Source organism: Nothoprocta perdicaria, unplaced genomic scaffold (genome assembly GCF_003342845.1).
Source record: "Nothoprocta perdicaria isolate Ctin4 unplaced genomic scaffold, notPer1 scaffold_39, whole genome shotgun sequence".
Taxonomy (NCBI): domain Eukaryota; kingdom Metazoa; phylum Chordata; class Aves; order Tinamiformes; family Tinamidae; genus Nothoprocta; species Nothoprocta perdicaria.
This window is the reverse complement of record NW_020455632.1, coordinates 3,216,993-3,235,421: the sequence shown is the minus strand read 5'-3', so window position 1 is coordinate 3,235,421 and position 18,429 is coordinate 3,216,993. Positions and strand designations below refer to the sequence as shown.

The window sequence follows — 18,429 nt, the reverse complement described above, 5'->3', positions numbered from 1 at the left end:
CTCCCTTTCCTTCCCTTTCCTTCCCTTTCCTTCTCCTTTATTTTCTTTCCTTCCTTTCTTTTCTGCTTTCCTTCTTTTTCCCAAACTGCTCCAAAAATCTTCGTAAAATCTCCCTGGATGCTTCAAAGACATATTTTCTTATTTATTTTATTTGGTCAGGTTTAATAAATCATCTGTGTTATTTCTTGCTCTTTTCCAAACGACAGACCCGCATATGCTGGGGCATATGCAACAAGCTCCTGTTGCTTTCTTTATTGGCTGTTCCACCAGATTTGCTGGGACTGCCTGAGGCTTCGCTGAGAGAAGATACTCTGCAGAGCTTTGTCATCTGCCACACAGCGGATTAGGTGGCCCCTGCAATGAGTATATTGCCAACTAAAGCAAACTTACGTCTAATTGCTGACTTGGACCACCTGCACCTCCTGTTACACGCTCCCAAAGCTCTGCTTTTACTAAGAACTGATGGAGAGAACTGCCAAAAATGTGTATTACAGAAAGAGTTCAATTCAGTGACCAGGTTCAGACATGCGTAAAGTTAAATTAGCATTTAAGTCTCAATGAAGACAGTGGAAGAGATTCCTGTTTAAATCTATGCAAAACTGTATTAGATTCCTTCTTGTTTCACTGCTTCAGTTGTAGAAGTGGGGGGGATATAGAAGGGGGGTGGCACACAGGTCTCCAAAGCTTACTCCTCTATGTGAGACTACGTACCACCTCTCCTCAGAAATCCCTTGGCTATTTTTCAAATTTTATGAAGTCTCAGTGTGCTTTTCAAAAGATTTAAGACAAAGATTACTGCTGTAAAAGTGCAAGGTGGGAAATAATGTATTTTTTCACTGAGCGACTTTAAAATAGTCAGCCAGGTGATCATCAATAGCAATCTTACCAAGATAGTAGCAACACCAAGTGAGCTTGCGGAAAGTACTGAGGGAGGCAATACATTAATTATAATCAATATTTGAATTAGATGACATAATGCTAAAAGAGAGTCTCAAAAAAGAATCAAAATCTTTATTTCTGTTTGTCTCAGGGTGCCTTTTGACTTTCATTTGCTCTCCATTTCCAAAATGCACTGTAACTTTTAGACACTTCCTAATGTGATAAATTCATGTCCATTCAAAACATGTTTTCTGTAATGATGACACCTGTCTTGATTAATGGGTATAGGTACTAATCTCAGCAAAACAGAGATTGTACAAACGTCACGGCTTCCATGCAGTCTTTTTCCTCATCTATTCAAGCTGCTGAAAACATTTCTTATCATCTCATATGTCAGACACGCTTAAGGACAGTTCTAGCAGTTCTTGTGCTGTTAATAAATCTCCCCCTTTTAATCTYGTAGTCTCTGTGGATTTCCAGTAATTCTATACTAAAGAATTTTGTTTTCTTGTAGGGGACCCTTGTTTAAAATTAAAGTGACTTCTCTCTTTCCTGTCATTAAAAAGTGTTTCTCAAATTCACGATCAAGCTTTCAAAACAACTGAAACTAAATTATTAATCTAAACGGGTCACTGGAATGAATTTTGTATCAAAATAAATCATTTGGCAGAGGAATTCTGACATATTTGTCTCTCTTTTGGCCTACCCCTATTTTCATTAAAGCTAGGGGAAGTTTTCCAGGTACTTCAACAGAAAGGATCTGGGTATTAACTAGACACAAAAGCTGCAGCTCCATTTGAGGCATAGGGTAGGGGTAGCATTGATTCTTATACTTGTCCAAGCGAGAATTTAAACCACTCCAGAACCATTTACATTCTCTCTCTCCTCTCTGCCYTGTAAGCTAATATTCTAACCAATCCAAAAGCATGGGAATAGAGCTCATTTAACAGGTGGCATAGATTTGCTATGATAACAAATCATGTATTCGCCTGTATCAGGAAACAACATCTCTGCCCAGCTCTGCTCTTAGGAGAACTAATCTCTAAGAAAGAAAAAAATGAAAAGACTCAAAGCTTTTGTCCCCTGTGAACTTTAAATAAAAAGAACTCTCTTTGGCAATTTTGGCAATAAACTGAAAAMAAAGCTTTAGTCATTTGCAGAATAGGTATTGACTGAGAGACTTCATAAATGAAAACCCGAGAAAAAAATACCTAAACAGAAATACTACAGAATATCTCCATGTCTGAATACTCTAGTCTAGAGTGAATCTAGAATATATTTACACTTCACTTTCCATCTCACTGCAACCTAGTAAGATCATCACACACTCTGATGACAATGGACAACATATTTTTTTAAACATGGTGATACATTTTCTTTCTTTTCTTCTGTAACCGAATAATTATTTATTACATTTTACACTGCAGAGAAAGGTACATCATATTGCAAACTATTTTGTTCTACCACCATTTTTACTGTTTAAATAAATTGTAGCGATCTTTATACAGGCAATTTCTTACACATATTGAAAAAGAAGAAACGTCCTGGCTGGGCAAAGGCAAGGAGCAGATACCTACTGAAACCTTATATTCCCAACCAGTATCTTTTTCAGGAGTATCAAGTGCAGAGATGTCTCCTTCCACAGAGATGTGCTGCAAAGGTTGCAGGTAATTGTGAGGAAGGGGTGAGGAGCTAACAGGATTGGGACATCTGTCATTCTGTTGTGTCTCTGTAGGCCATTAATGTTTCTAAGCAAGCTGTCCACGACAGATGGAACCTGGTCCTTTGGTTCAGGCATGAAACCTGAAAATGAGGACTACATATGTCAAAGCAAAGGTGTGATTCAGGGGAGCAAGGAAGGTGGTGAAAGAGCATATTATTAACAATGCTTACAAGCAACAAAAGCTTTGGAATGACAGGACAAAAAGACTACACTAGAATCAGTTAAATTTAATAAAGATTTAAAAAACATATGCCTGCTTTTTAAACTAATATCAGAAATATTAGTTGAAAGTCTACTGAACTATGAAGAAGTCACAATGAAAATCCTTCTAAGCCAAGTATGTTACTGAATCCTGAAAAAAACTGTAGCTTCTCAAGAGAAAGACTTGAACGCAATTTGTAGACAGACAAGAGAAAAGAAAAACAAAAAGAATATATGGCTATGCCACTGTATACCCTTCTGGAATCATTACATGTAAGCTATGGTATTTTGTTATGCTCGTATTTCTCACAGGAAAGGCAGAGATAACAGGAATTCTGTTTGAGATAGAGAAGATGGTTATAGAAAGACATGGTAGATGTAAAAGAACAAAGCACAAAAATGATGTGGTGGGTTTTYCAAGATGCTGATTTGTCCTTACAAAACAATTCCAACACATAAATTGTTAGTTATTATGTTTAAAATCAACAAAGTTCTATCAATATCCAGTATTCTTTAGTATCACTGAGCCATAGGTACAAGGCATATGCATGGTTTTGAATCATGTATTATAGAAATGTTATTTTCTTAAATTCATATGTTTTACACTCTTACTGATCTATGAGGCTTGCAAGAACTATGGGTGAGTTGATTAACAAGTGTTAATTGGGATGACCACAAAGGTGCTAGCATTACAAAAGCACCATCACAAGTGAGTGCTATAGCATACTGGACTTCGTTAGCCAGGTAACATGCTCATCTTCTCATTAAATTTTCATCATTAAATTAATGATGAAATTGAGCACTTTAGGAAGTGCACGGTGGTGTCCTCAGCAATGCACACAGAAAGACTCCAAGCAAGTGCACGTATTTTCGAAGCCAGTGACTAGACGATCTAGCCTGTTTATGATTTAGGCATCAGGTCCAAAACTGAGAAAATCATTGTGTCAGCTAGCTTCATTTCTCAGTTCTACCAGCTGAATAAATAGCAGAAAAAGATTAGGAGGTTAAGAACAAGTATCAAGTAAGCTGAAGAGGACTTTTTTGCATTTTTCTGTCTCCCACTGAGAAAATTTTTACTTCTCTGACAAACCCGAGATGCTTCACTTCCCACGAAGAGGTGAATATAATTAGGTCTGATACCCACCACAGAAAAACTCACCAAGGTTACATCCATAACAGCAAACAGAAAGGCCAGGGAGACTGTTTTCTGGTCCCAAGATTAAAGCAGAACAGCATGGGATGGCCTGTATCCATGTGGCCTCTTTGGAACATCTGTCCCTTTCCAACCAGGTTGTTTGCACCCAAGAGAAGCACAGGGAATGATCCTTGGTCCCCAAGGATCTGGGTCCCAAATTTGGGACTATGCCAGGGTGTTGTCTGAGAGCAGCTCCCTGGGTTTTAGGGACTAGTCTGCGGGTTTAACTGTATAGTTGGCTGTTTGCCAGTACTAAAACTTAAGCTATAGTCCCAGTTAGTTAAGAGTACATAGGTAATCTGATGTGGCACTTCTCCTCTGATTAGACTTAATTAAAGGTGGCAACAAGAAAGTCKAAGTTTGTGTTAAGGGGTCTCCTGTGGAAACCATTAACAGAAGCCTCCTGGAAAGTCAGTAATAAAATAAGAACAGGGTCCAAAATTGAATTTATCCCAGGGGTATATTGGCCATTCTGGTTTCATTTCTCTTGCAATAAAGGAATAAAGCAGTATTTAACAGAAAGGTAGCAAACAAGCCTTAAGAAAAAGAAAACAAAATATAGAAGATGATAATCATCCTGCGGAAGACAGTAGGGCCCAAGAAATTTGCAGCACTCAAAATAACAGCTGAGGAGCAACTAAGGACAGAAGAGGACAAAGCAGTTTCTCCAGTCCATGTCTGCAGTCCTAGTTTATGAGGTTCCTTCATCACTGCTCGTGAGAGGGACAATCAGGTCTATATTTGGTTAGATTATAAAAAGGCTTAAACTAGGTACCAAAAATCAAATCTGCTAAACATTAACTCCAAATATAAACATTTACTGAATTATTTGAACAATAAATACATCACATTAACCTCTAGCTCAGAATAATAAACTGTAAGCAGTGAGAGGCTCTTAAAAGCAGAGAATTTAAGACCAAAACCAAAACTCATATAACAAAAGAATATCACATAAGAACTACACAAAAATAAAATCAAATGATCTAGCTACTAAAATACACGTATGTGCTCAAAATCTTGTGGGAATCAAATATTCCAGTAAAAATAAAGGGAGAGATGGAAACACAAGTTTCTTATTATCACACTTCATATGTTATAAAGCCTAACAGTTAACTTATTTTTGGCAAAGGGACAAAGGTTGCACAACGCTCCGGCTTGCACAAGTATTTTCTATTGTTAAATGCATCTTAAATGTGGCGTGTCATATGGTAACTTCATGTGAACAGTGCACCATGCCATTTAAGAGCATCCCAAAGATACCTAAATTTCAACATGCAGATGAATATTGTGCTGCCGGTGGACCATGTGAAAAAAAATTACACAACAATTCATAGTTTAATTGAAAGCAGATAAAACCTTTTGTGCAATAAAGATTATAAGGATGCTGACCAAAGARAAGTTGGTATTTTTACGCAAATTACTGTGTATGATATTTTCTAGAATCTTCCATATTGAAACGGTAAAGCAACAATAAAATCACCCTCAAAAAGACCACTGTTTATAATCTCAAAATGAAATGTCTGTGGTAATGTATTAGTTTATCCTCATGTTTCACTTCTTTAGTTGCTGTTTCCTTTAAAGGAAAGAAAAAGTTAAGACAGGCAGCGGACGTGGTTAGGAAGAAGCAGGAGAACCTCCTCAGGGCTATATTAAATGCAGACCTTAGATTAACACTGTACTTCCTTCCACYGAAGCTTGTATAATGCAACAGAAGGGGCAGTGATGTAGGATGAGGTAATATAAAATAAAAGCAACAATTTGGTATTCTTCATTCAGCATCCACTACCGCAGTGAATTGTTACCAAGCACTAAGAGTTTGGTTGTTATTTCCACAGTTGCAGGGACACTGCCCAGCCTCAGCCTTCATATTGCTTCATGGAGGGAAAGAAAAATGGTGATGCAACAAGAACATGAAATAACACCTCCCATTCTCTTCACACTACACAAACCAAGACAGATCTGCAGAAGCAAAATTATATGCATATGTATTAAATTTTAAAACCAATATCCTTCACACCACTACTCATCACAATCTATATTACTATTATTTTCCATATATTTCTCCATGTATAGTTAATAAACTGCTTGCCATGGGGTAAGAAGATGTTATTAAAATCATAATGTCTTAACTTTTTTGAGTAATAACATAATTATCAAATATCTAGCGATCTGTTTATAAATTATTTAAAGATGAGAAGGCAATAAGAAAGTCCTAAATATATTCATAGCCATTATTAATCTTTTAAATTACAATGGCATTTGGAAGTTCAAATTCAACATAAGAATTTTACTCCAGACTACTTTTCTATATTTTATTAGACCTAGACATTCTTTTTTTATTCTTATTTTACTTTAATGAAAACAGGGACTAAAACTTTGTGTATGGCATCCAAAGGAAAGACATGGCATTACCCACAGGCTAAGCACATACTTTGCTTCACTATTAATGCAACTTTCAGGCTGAAAGGTTGATGTACCTGAAGTTCTGATGCTCGCTTCATCATTTCCAGTGTGATGTAGCAACCAATAGAATGAGCAATCAGTACCAGCTTTATATTTTTTGACACATTCTTTTTGAGGAAGTTCAGCTTATGCTCTACTTGTCCGTTAAGTCCAAAAACATCCTCTAGCTCCTTAATATCTGTGTCTGAAACATAAAAGAAGAAAGGTCCTTGGTTTTAATATTAGAAATTTCAAGTACCTCATTTTTCTTCACCTCTTTGGAAAACTAAAATGAATGAATGAATAAATAAATAAATAAATAAATAAATAAATATCTAATAATTTTAATTTTATGTTAACACTACCGGTAAACATACACTGATGAATCATCTGCTTAGGACGTAACGCCTTACGTTTAACTGGGAAGCAGGGAAACATACAGGAGCAGATGGACAGCACGCCATTCTGGCAATGTTTTCTTTCATTCAACACAAGATCACACTCAAGGCATTGGATCATCTTACACCAATACAGGCTCTTCAAAAGAGGCAACTTTTCCTTGTGAGATTAGGACTAAAAACGTTACACAGGAACAAGAGATCCTTCATTCAAGACAAACCATCACCCCTGTCCTTGTGCACTAAGGACCTTTATATAACCAAAATTTCTTGTCTTTCACAGACACACACACAAGTTCCATAGAGCGAGGAAAAATATTAAGACCATATGTGTCAATATGAAGCACTAACATAGAGAGCAAGATCAGGTTAGATCTTCAGGGTTCCACATTACTCTTCAATCTCATTCCTGCTTCGCCATCATTTCCTTAAGGAACTTGGGCAAATAACTTGTGTTGAGAACTTCACCATTCTCTCCAAGGAAAACCAGGTGACTGAAACACAAACTGGGGATCTTTAGGTCATTAGGTGGGTGACACGGCTCTAAAGTTCCTCAGTGTAAGAGTTCCTCTTTTATCTCCCAGGATAGTACTCCATTAACTAAACTAAAAGCTTTACTAAGCCTACGCCATTCCTCTTTTTTAAGCTGGACCACTGTATGGTAAAGACTGCAAGAAGAAATGCTGGAAAAAAAGAATTTGAGAGATGTAAAGGTATTAAATATTATTTGGTCTCTTAGATCCACACAATTATCTCAGGCTTCATTTTTATACTCAAACACTCCTTACACGATGACTTGCAGTGAAGCTTTAGTCTGGAATAAGCGAAATCTCTCAAAGAGTCAGATATCTGATGGGACTGGCTCAACACTAAGCTCTGGTCTTACAGACAGCATCTAGGACCTTTTATTTCCTGAATCTTAAGCAATTATTACAGAAGTCAAAACAAAAAGCTTTTTTTTTTTTTTTTGGAAAAAAAATATTATTTAGTAGAAAATATTTCTACTAAAAGTGCTGATGATCATACTCCAGTGTAACTTACAGCAATTCCCTTTAAATGATCAAGAGCTTATTAAAACACACTCAAGGAAGGTAAAATGAGATAGGAAATAATAGTTTGCCTACTAGGCTTTCCACAGGTAATGAAAAATAAAAAGGTTTCTTCCATTTCCCAAAGTATTCCTAAATAAGGGCCTAAGGCCAAAACATGTTTTTTTAATCTTTGCTTTTATTTTTAGAAAAACTTGTCTTTCCTACGTTTTATTTATTTGTACTGCAGCTTAATGTCATGCAGGAGTGGGCTATCTAAATCACAAGTCTAATTCAGTGTATATATAACCCTCATAAAACAAAGAATACTAGATATACGATGGCCATGTGGATACAGCAACAAGTGACAGGGCAAGTCATGTTGAGTGTTTGCAAGCTATCACATATTCTGTTGAGCAGATCAATTTTYCTTTGTAAATATGTGCTATCATTTCCATACTTTATTTTTCAGGCATTGTCCACCTCTAGTGAGAAAAGAGTTTGCAGGAAATGTTTTTCAAAGAGCCAGTTTTGTTATGATTGATTATAATTATGGACACCAGTTCAACTGCATTGGGTCAAACCACAGTGCTGAGCAGCGGTGTGCATAAAATGGTTAGTTAATCAGATTCCTAAGTCTATTGATTTGATTTATTTTACACACACATGTAATCTCTCTTCAATTTAAAGCAATTCCTGACAGTGAATGCTGACCCAAGAGAATTGTTTCAGCAGTTTAATGCAACTTTTTCTTTCCTTCTCAAATGCTGGTATGTTGCCAAACCAAATCATATTGGTTATTCTTCTGGAAAAGCCACAATGGAAGATAAGCAAGTGGTGGAGCATTTGGGGATCCATACACTTTCTGTTCCTCACAGACTGATTCAGCCTTTTCAGTCAAGTGAAACTCCTACGTCACGTTACCCTACATAGAAATATATATTCTACTTTGTTTCTGGACAAATTTAAAGTTGTCCATGTCTCATGTTAGTTCACGTCTCCCTAGCATGAATGTTACACTTAGAATAGTCCAAAATATGTGAGAGCAGGGCTGTGTCACAGGTTTGAAAGATTTATTTATTTATTTTATGGAGTAAAATYGTCCAAGGATTGTCCAAAATCAACATGAATTTCTTGGGTGGAGAAGCTTAAATGAGATCTTTATATAAGCAAATAGACTTGCACAAACACACTGGCAGCTAGCTCTCCAATGGCTCTACATCAGAGAAGGGAGCAGAGGCCGAGCTACTCCACCTCAGGTGTGGAATAAATGGCATGGCTGAAATAGAGCTCATTTAAGCAGTTTTCAGATAGTAGAAATTATGAGAGTTGTACCTTATGCTACAAACATCCCATCTGGACCCCGGCATGTGATTTTAAGGCTCTATTTAGCTGAAGTCTATTAAAAGAAATACTGTATTTCTGTATTTTCTTTGGCAAAGCATTAATCTTCTGATGTGCTCTCAGAAAAACAAATGTACAATCACTTTAATGAATCTCTTCTGACCTCTGCTAAACCCACAGTGAGAAAACAATGATAGATTAAAATAAAGTGTTTGCTCTAAGATTAGTCAACATGTTAATCTTGCTAGGAAAGACAACTCTGGTTTTCAGGGAAAGAACACAGATTTTTTTTTTTTTCTCATGTGTATGCAAGTGAAATTCTTCGGTAGAAAAAAAAGAACCATCAGCTACGCACAGGCATAAGACTAAGGAAGATGTGGCCTTTCATTAAAATTCTACAAAAATCACAGAACCCTCTTAGTTGGATAACTCAAAAAGATACTGGAGGCAAGGGAAAGATTTACCAATACTACTTATATTTGTGCACCTGATCGCTGCAAGTCTTTGTCCTTCCCCACTTGGCAGGAACGCTGGTGTGCGCTGCTTCCCAGCTCCCCTGCTCACTGTGGGTGACTGAACATTGAAGACTGATACACTGAGACACTCCTGCTTTTACTACAGGACAAGTCTGTCCCAGGACACCCGCTCACACACTCCTTCACGCAGGAATCCTCCAAGGCCTACAAATTAGTCATGAACAAGCCATGGACAAGATAGTTTGGGTTTTCCTTTTAAGCAAAGGAAGAAGGTCAATCAAGTTTCAAGCTATGGAGCAGAAAAGACAAAAAAAAAAGAAAGTTTTTTTATCCTTAGCAGAAATGTATTTATTTAACGTTTTTTCTTGTGGCATGACAAAGACTAACTGAAACACTGGCTTACTATAAACATTGATTGCTAAAGGCAGTTTCTTTAKGAAAGAAAATCTTCCCTGTTTAAAACAAACTGAATAAACTAATTACAAATAAATTACAGGTAAAATCACATTTGAAATAATCAACCCAATTCATTTTATTGGGTTATTACAAATCTGCAAAACTATCTGATTCATAGATCATTTCCTTCAAAATATTTCCTTCCTTACCTTCAAAATCAAGCACAAAAAAGGTTTTAACTTGCTTAGTTTTGCTTTTATATAACATATCAACCACAGAATGGATGATAACTGCACGGGAAAATGGGACAAAATGGTAGGATTTATGCCAAGCACTGAAGATAGCCCAGTGCTTCTCTTTATAATAGTGCAGCACAAGCCCTCACAGCACAAGAGCTTGGCTCCCATCAGGGGTATCCCTTAGGGRTATCCCATATCTGTATGCCAGTTAGTTATAAACCTGTTCTATGGACACTGCAGAGTGCTCTTGAGTTAGGAAGAAATACAGTAGTCTGAAAGGTAGCAAAAGATCATACCCTCATGTTATAAAAGGATATAGAAATGTGTTGCAAATATCTTTGAACGGATATTCATAGATTCACAGAATATTTAAGGTTGGAAGGGACCTCTACAGATCATCTAGTCCAACCTTCCTGCTCAAGCAGGCACACCTAGAGCATGTGGCACAGGGCGGCATCCAGGCGGGTTTTGAAGACCTCCAGAGTAGGAGACTCCACAACCTCCCTGGGCAGCCTGTTCCACTGCTCTGTCACCCTAACAGTAAAGAAGTTGCTCCTCACCTGGAGACGGAACTTCTTATGCTTCAGTTTGTGGCCATTACCCCTCGTCCTATCGCTGGCCACCAGTGAGAACAGCCTGTCCCCTTCCTCCCTGCATTCTCCCTTCCTGAACTTATACATATTAATCATATCCCCTCTGAGCCGTCTCTTCTCCAGAGAAAACAGGCCCAGCTCACTCAGCCTCTCTTCATACGAGAGATGTTCCATTCCCTTAATCATCCTGGTTGCCCTTCTCTRGACCCTCTCCAAAAGCTCCACRTCCTTCCTATACTGGGGTGCCCAGAACTGAACACAGTACTCCAAATACAATATATATTGTATATAAAATAATTATACACATCTAAAAGTTATATAATTTTTATAATTTACAAAATCAAATTTATCTATTCAAGGAAGAATCACATTAGAAGCATCTTAAGAGGCTTTAAAATATGTTCTGGAGAAGRTAAGAGCTCAGCTAAACATACATAAACTGCACTAAGAATAGTACAGTTGTATTGCTTTCTCCAAAAATTACTGAATCTGTTGAGAGAGAGGAAAATAAGATGTTTGACTGTTCTACCTTCGCCACTTTGAAGCAAACTAGTCCTCAAAAAGAAAGTCTAAAACAGTACATTCAGATTAGGAGTGGACTGTTCCCAGTACATCATGAAATCCCTAATGAATCAAAGGTCCTGGAATGTTATTTTCAGGATGTTAAATGAACAGGGCACCTGAGGAGTCCCTTAACAGCCAATTGTATAAATAAATGCAAAGCCCACCCACCTCCTTCTCTTGAAAATGAACTCTAATTTCAGAAAAAATAGTCACAAAGGGCTAGATTGCTCTTTTTCTTTTTTTTTTTTCTTTTTTCTTTTAAGGAATGAGAAGGATTAGGGCAAGAAAGAAAAGGCCGAAGGGCCAGAGAGAGGCAGAGAAACAAGAGAGAAACAAAAGTAGTGGTATTACCACGATTAGACATTTTGAAATAGGGAATAGGATTTTAGTGAAAGCTGAAAGTTTCCAAAGATGAAAAGGGAAAGGTCAAAGACAGAAGGGGAAGAGGTGCACACACAGAGAAAAATGTCTCAAGGATCTTATCTGGATATCTGTGAGGCCACAACTTTCCAGAACTGGAGATGTGATATTAACTAAAAAAAAGTGTCTATGTGTTAAGGTTTTAACACCTTAGAAGAAAGGGGCAAAAGTTCTCTCAACCTAATACCAATGTGCTAATGGATAGGAATGGACTATGAAAAGAGAGACAAAGAGAGAGAAAAAAATGAAAAAGTAGGAGAAAGGGGAAAAGGGAAAGAAAAAGAGTCAGATTGTTGCAGATATGACTTGCATATTATGGATAAGATATTATGGCTTCAAGTCCTTCTTTTGATAGATCAAGAGGGACAAGAAAAAAGCTAAAATACCAAATTCCATCCGGAATCCTTGTCCTGAACACATTAAAAGGATGACAGAAATGATTTGCATTGGAAAGTTTCTAGAATTTCTAAATAGCATCACTAACAGACATYAGAAGCTATGCAGATGTGGGATTAGAGAGTGAGATGCCTGAGAATTTGTGCATTGGACTTTTGATAAGGACCATAAGTCTCCGTTCTGCTCAGAAACAGCAAATGAAAACTTCTAGAAATGGCCCAGAGAGGACAACAAGCCCCTAACAGAAAGGACGAATGAGAATGGCAGATGTTAATGTTTCAATGAGTGCCAGCAAGTAGTTGAGGGAGTCTGCAGTACATTGCTGAAAAAATAAGTCTTTTTCTCTGCTTCTGTTGACATGCTATACTGAAAGAGACATGCAGCCTGGGACCATAGAACCCATATGGCAGAACTTTATTGCCGGCTAGGCTCTTTAATAATACATTTCCGACGACAAAAATGAGATGTGGCATATCTTAAGTAAAGACGAGAATTTCTTTTAATCACTAAGACAAACTTTCATGGATTTTTCTAAATAACCACAGGGCTGAGCCATGACAGGATYCCAAGATCTGAATCTACTGGATTTGTAGTCTACAATGAAAGCAAACCAAGCAAAGAGAAAAACCCCTAAAATAGGAGTAAATTGTTGTATGCGACCTTGAGACATTAAGCTGACAGTATTAAAGATGTGAATAGCACCATGATCTGAGTGAAACAAGGTGATTTGTAAGTATATGCCATATGCCATTACATGCCAATTAAAAACAAAACCCCACTAATTTACCTGTGCTATATTTTCTTCTTCATTGGGTCATTTCTTTTGAGGAGGTAATGACAAGATATCAAAAAATGAATTCTAATAAACCTAACATACTAATCTTGTGGTAAGGAGGAATTTTCAGAATTCCTGAGTCTTGTACAAGATAAAGACAAGTCTCTTCCTCTCAATATGCCAACCATTTCAGCCGCATGATACACTACCATACTCGTTAATACTAAGTGTAATTAAAGAAACAAGCTTTAACGGATAAAAATCTATTAAAGTCACAAGAAAGCATCAAAAGGAAATTTGATCAAAATCAAAAGCAAAATTGGGGAAGGTACTGAAACGTCACACTGATGGCATCAAACTGTGTGTACAGGAGTGTGGGTAAGGCACAAGAGCAAGATCGGGTCAACTGAATAGTCCAAGGAAGYTAATCCAAGGTCATGTAAAGTGTTATATACCCTCACCAAAGACCTTAAGTGCATCCAGCATACAGGGCCAAGCAACTTAATGCCCCAACTTCTCCTTCCCTTATAGTTACATACAGCACTGGAGAGAAGCAGCAATCATGACTGAGTAACTGCTGTCTATATGAGTCCACTTCTGCTGAATTTAAATCAAATTTAATCTTTGCATTCACATAGCTGCAGGCTGAAAACAGGACCATAACTAACTTACTTGAACCATATCACAGTGTCAGAAGTTTAATACTGTAAATTAAATAATCCATTTGTTTTTGTTCTATGACAAAATACAGTAATTCCATATCACTAAATGATGCCAAATGAAAACGTTTAAACAGGACTATAAAATTAAAACCTAAGCTTTCCGGTTTGCAAGTCTAAGATAGATAAATCTTCTAGAAAATACAGCTCCTAAAGATATATTGCTTAAAGCCTAAAGGCTTCACCTGAACTTTGATTTGATTATTGAGCCCTGCATAATTTGTATCAGCAAGCAATAAAATGCCAAAGTAATGGGGATGGAAACCGCGAAAGAATGTTCAATAAATACTGAAGAACTCCTACTGACACCAGGAACTAGGTCTTAGAGCACTGTGTTTTAGATTAACCCTTAGACCTTAATCTGGCCCTGGTACCCTCAGGAACTATTCACGCAACTTCTAAGATAAACACACCACTCATTAGTGTTTATTGGAGTAATTACTTTTTGTAAAGGTATCCTCCACAAATAAATTACCATTTACTCGAGAAACTGAAGCAGTCATATGCATTATTTTCTTTATTAGAAAACTAACATGAGACCTTAATTTACAAGTTAAACTACTGATTTCCTTTGCTATATATGTTCCTATTTCTGGGACACTTATTTAACACCTCATCTGTTTTTCAAAGGAAGCTGTACTATAGTTAAATCATTACTGGCATAATCTGTCAGAATTAACTAATAAACACGACAAATGCTAAAAAACAACTGTTGAYGAAAAACATACAAGAGCTCACTGAAGTTATTAAATCAGGACCTTTGAGAGAGACTTTACTCCACATTACCAATCTTGCTTCTTGCTAACAGATAAGGGCCACTATTAACAAGCTATAATAAGTTAAGAGTGTGACCTTTGAGATAAAATTTTGCAGTTGTGCCCCACACGACAAGGCAAGCACCATTAGATACTGATTTTATGGTGCAGTTCTATGCCAATCTCTAMCCAGCCTAATCATTTTTATACGCTCAAAATAAACCCAATATTGGTGTTTTACGTAACACAGGTATAAAATTTTATCATATCTGGATGATTGCATTTCACAGTCACAAATAAGCTCTGACTTACGCTCTTACTGAAAGCACAGGCTCTAAAAATCTTCAATCTTCAGTTATAATAACATAAGAAAAAGCACAGTCATATAGAGCAATAATGATGAAAAAACTTGACTGGGGACGGGTTAAAGAACCATCACCCTGGAGAAATAGATCTAAATTTCCATTGTAGAATCTCCCCCAGGACTGAGAGGTCTGAGCCAATGACAATCTGATTGTTCCTGCAAGTTTCTTGTTTTCTGGGTTTTACTCTCAATTCTGGTAAATTCACCAAAAAGTGATACCACTGGGAACTGCAGAACATATTGTTCTTTTCGTGGTGCTTGGACCTCCTGAGTTTACAGGGTAACTCTGTAGAAAAGATATGTCAGGGGAACAGCCATTCACATAACAGGTTCCCGTCTTTCCATACTAGATGCTGCAGTGAAATGCACTTCTTAGGCTTTTTGAAAAAAAAAAAAAAAAAAAAGGTAAGAAGAGAGATTTGGAAGAAAGACATGAGGGCTACTGCCTTGTGGTGGCATGGACTTTACAACCAATGGTACAAAGAGGAGCTCATATACTTGAAAATATGGTGGTTGTCAAAATGAAGTAAATAATAAGATTTTCAGGAAAAAGGCAGTCTACTACCATGTTTACATTTATACACAGAAGGACCTGAGCCTGTAGGTCATGGTATCAATCATCTAGAKGCAGCCAACACGCACAGAAAATCTTGCAGTTTCCACTATCTTGCTGATTTGATCACTTAATCTGCCGAAAGGGTGGGCTGCAACATGGAATGCAGGTCTGTGAACTCCCCCACTGAGATACATCCAAAAATGTATTTCCCTTGCTTTGTTTGACTGGCATGTGGCATCCTTCCAAATTTCCACCTTGTGAGCTTCTCATAGGAATACTCATTTCATATATGGTCCAAAGTATCACCCAGCTTCACAAGGGCACATATATTTTCCTGGTATCTAAATTATCTTTACCAGAGTTTGAGGAACTTAATGTATGCTTTTGGCCAGGATCCATGCACACAGTATATTGTTCCTTAATGTAACTCTTCAGTGCAAAATATATACATATACAAGCGTCTCTTCCTTCCTGGCCAGATATAATCTCCCAATTAAACAAGGGGAAATTTCAGTCTTGAAACTAAGGCACAAGGCTTTCTTACTGAACAAAGTAGCAAAAGAACAACCTAATGAATATCCCACTTTARCAAACACTTATTTTTGGACAGTTTAATTATACAAGGAAAACAAAATTATGATACTCTGCACATAATCAAATCCAGGAAAATGGTATTAAGAGGTGAGGGGATGGTAGTGGCAATTCTATGTGTGTTCTATGTATGCAGCTTTGGAAGACCTCCAGAGAAGGAGACTCCACAACCTCTCTTGGCAGCCTGTTTCAGGGCTCTGTCACCCTCACAGTTTACTCCATGTTTTATAACATATGCAACACATTTTGTACTGCAGTGCAGTGCTAAGCACATTCGTGCTTAATCCACAAATCTAATCACTCCTTTTCTGAAAAGTCTGACTGACTGACCCTGTCTGCTCTGCTCTTTGCCGAACCAGTGCAAACTGACAGCAAATGCCACCAGCCGTGACGCAGTGGTGCCTGCACTGGAAGTGACWGGCAGCTCACGCGCTGTAAAGCAAATCCAGCAGCCTGCAGAATCTARTTCTCCAGTCTGATACTGTTCACTGAGTTTCATGCTTTACCATCACCTGCATTTCTRCAAAAACAGCGGAAAGGATCAGAATTTTGAGCTAGGAGCACTTCATATTCTATTCTTCTTTACTTGTACCAATGCACTGTGTAAGGCAAAAGAGAATGGAACAGAGCATCGTGTGTCTAAATTTAATAAAATCAGGGRCCACACTGTGGAAAGGGACCATAATTTCATCTTGTGCTTTCTTTATACACTATAGGTTTATTTATTGCACTACTACAAAAGCATCAACTACTAGGTGCATCTACTTAATACTGCAAACTACACACCCTTGGGGAAGAAAAACATTCTTGTCAAATTAAGCATTTAAGATTTATATTTTGTCATTTACGCTGTTTTGTTATTTAAAAACTAATTGGACTTTTTTTCCCCTGTTGTCAAGGCTGCAGTTTCATTCTTAACTTTCACAAATAAAATGCTGAAACTCCATTCTTAGTCATTCTGCTGAACAACAYAGCATGGTAGGTATGGCAAATTGCCAAAGATATTGCATTGGATTTATTTTTCTTGGATTTTGTACTACAGCTGAAATAAGAGATGGAAAGTGCTACTGTTGCAAAAGCTGATTTTTCCTTATAGATTAATAAGGCCTTTTTTTTTTTTTTTTTTTTGTCTTCATTTTACCTGTGAATCACAAAGAGTCCTAGGGCCAGAGTCAGGAAACAGCAGATTTTCTTCATCTGTCATGCACACATCCAGGTCTTAGCTCACTACAAACTTTTGGAAACTGCCTGTAGCTTAAAAGTACAATTTATATAAGACAAAAACAGCAACTGAATTTACTGTGCCCCCAAATAAAGAGATCCAAATATGATCATGTAGAATTTAAAGTAGTCTAAATTTCTTTTAAGAAGTTTCTCTCTTCATGTCTGTTTAAGAAGTTTCTCTCTTCATGTCTGATTGCAACAGGATCAAACTTTTTCCTCCCAAACACCTAAACACCATTTCAGAATTCAATATATTTTGAGACGGCAAAGACTGAATGGTAATATGTTCAAAAATACACTTTTATTCTGAAAAAGATAAAGACCTTATAGTGGCATTTCCAGTGAATTTATAAGTACAGTCTGTTCAATCATTTAAGTCAACGGGTTGTCAGCTATGCAGAGTTATTTAACATTAGAAGTCATATAATAGCTTGTAACTAGAGTAAGTTTAATGAGTTTCTTAAAGTACAAAAGAAGACTTTTGGAAAGAACATATCTAACAAATAGTCCTATTGAATACAAGGAGGAAAAAGAGAAAATCTCTTGATCCAACAAGCAGCAATGAAACGTCTTCATTCAGCCTGAGCCCACATCACTGTTATCATTTATCCTACATCGTGWCTCAAAGATAACCCTAATTTTCAGAGATCTAGTTGGATGCACTAGACAGAATAGCAGTTCATTAATGTGACTGATAATATCCAAGCGAGCCCACTCACAGCTATTTCTTCCTGCATATTCTTATTTCTTTTCACATTTGATATGCTCCTATTTTTCCCTGAAGAGATGGGGACTACTGAAAACAAAGCAAATAAAAGGGTGGCATGTTCCAAATCAGATTATTTTTAGAATCTGAAATCTTGCTGTTTTGCTGTTTGCTGTGTTGCTGCTTAGCTGATGGTTTTTCAGTCATTATGACTGTAGATCATAATGAATTAAAAACAATCCCACTATTGAACACATTTGAACTGATCTGTACAATTTCTTGCAAGCTTTACTGACATCAAAATTAAGTGTTCTAAGGTCTAAATCACTAACAAATTATTATAAATAGTGAATATATCTTTTGATTCAAGTACCAAAACCATACCCATTGCACCTCTGGACACTAGGAATTATTCCTTACTGTGAGGGTACTCTGTTTCCATTCT

The 18,429-nt window shown here is 37.1% G+C and overlaps 1 protein-coding gene across 1 annotated transcript in view; it reads right to left on the bottom strand.

Annotated features, from left to right (window-relative positions):
* The window catches only part of LDAH (lipid droplet associated hydrolase), a 113,042-nt gene that overhangs the window by 55,939 nt on the left and 38,674 nt on the right, over positions 1-18,429 (bottom strand). The window contains exon 4 of the mRNA XM_026044875.1: positions 6,476-6,645. Coding sequence (XP_025900660.1) covers positions 6,476-6,645 — 170 coding nt within the window. The remainder of the gene's footprint in view (positions 1-6,475; positions 6,646-18,429) is intronic.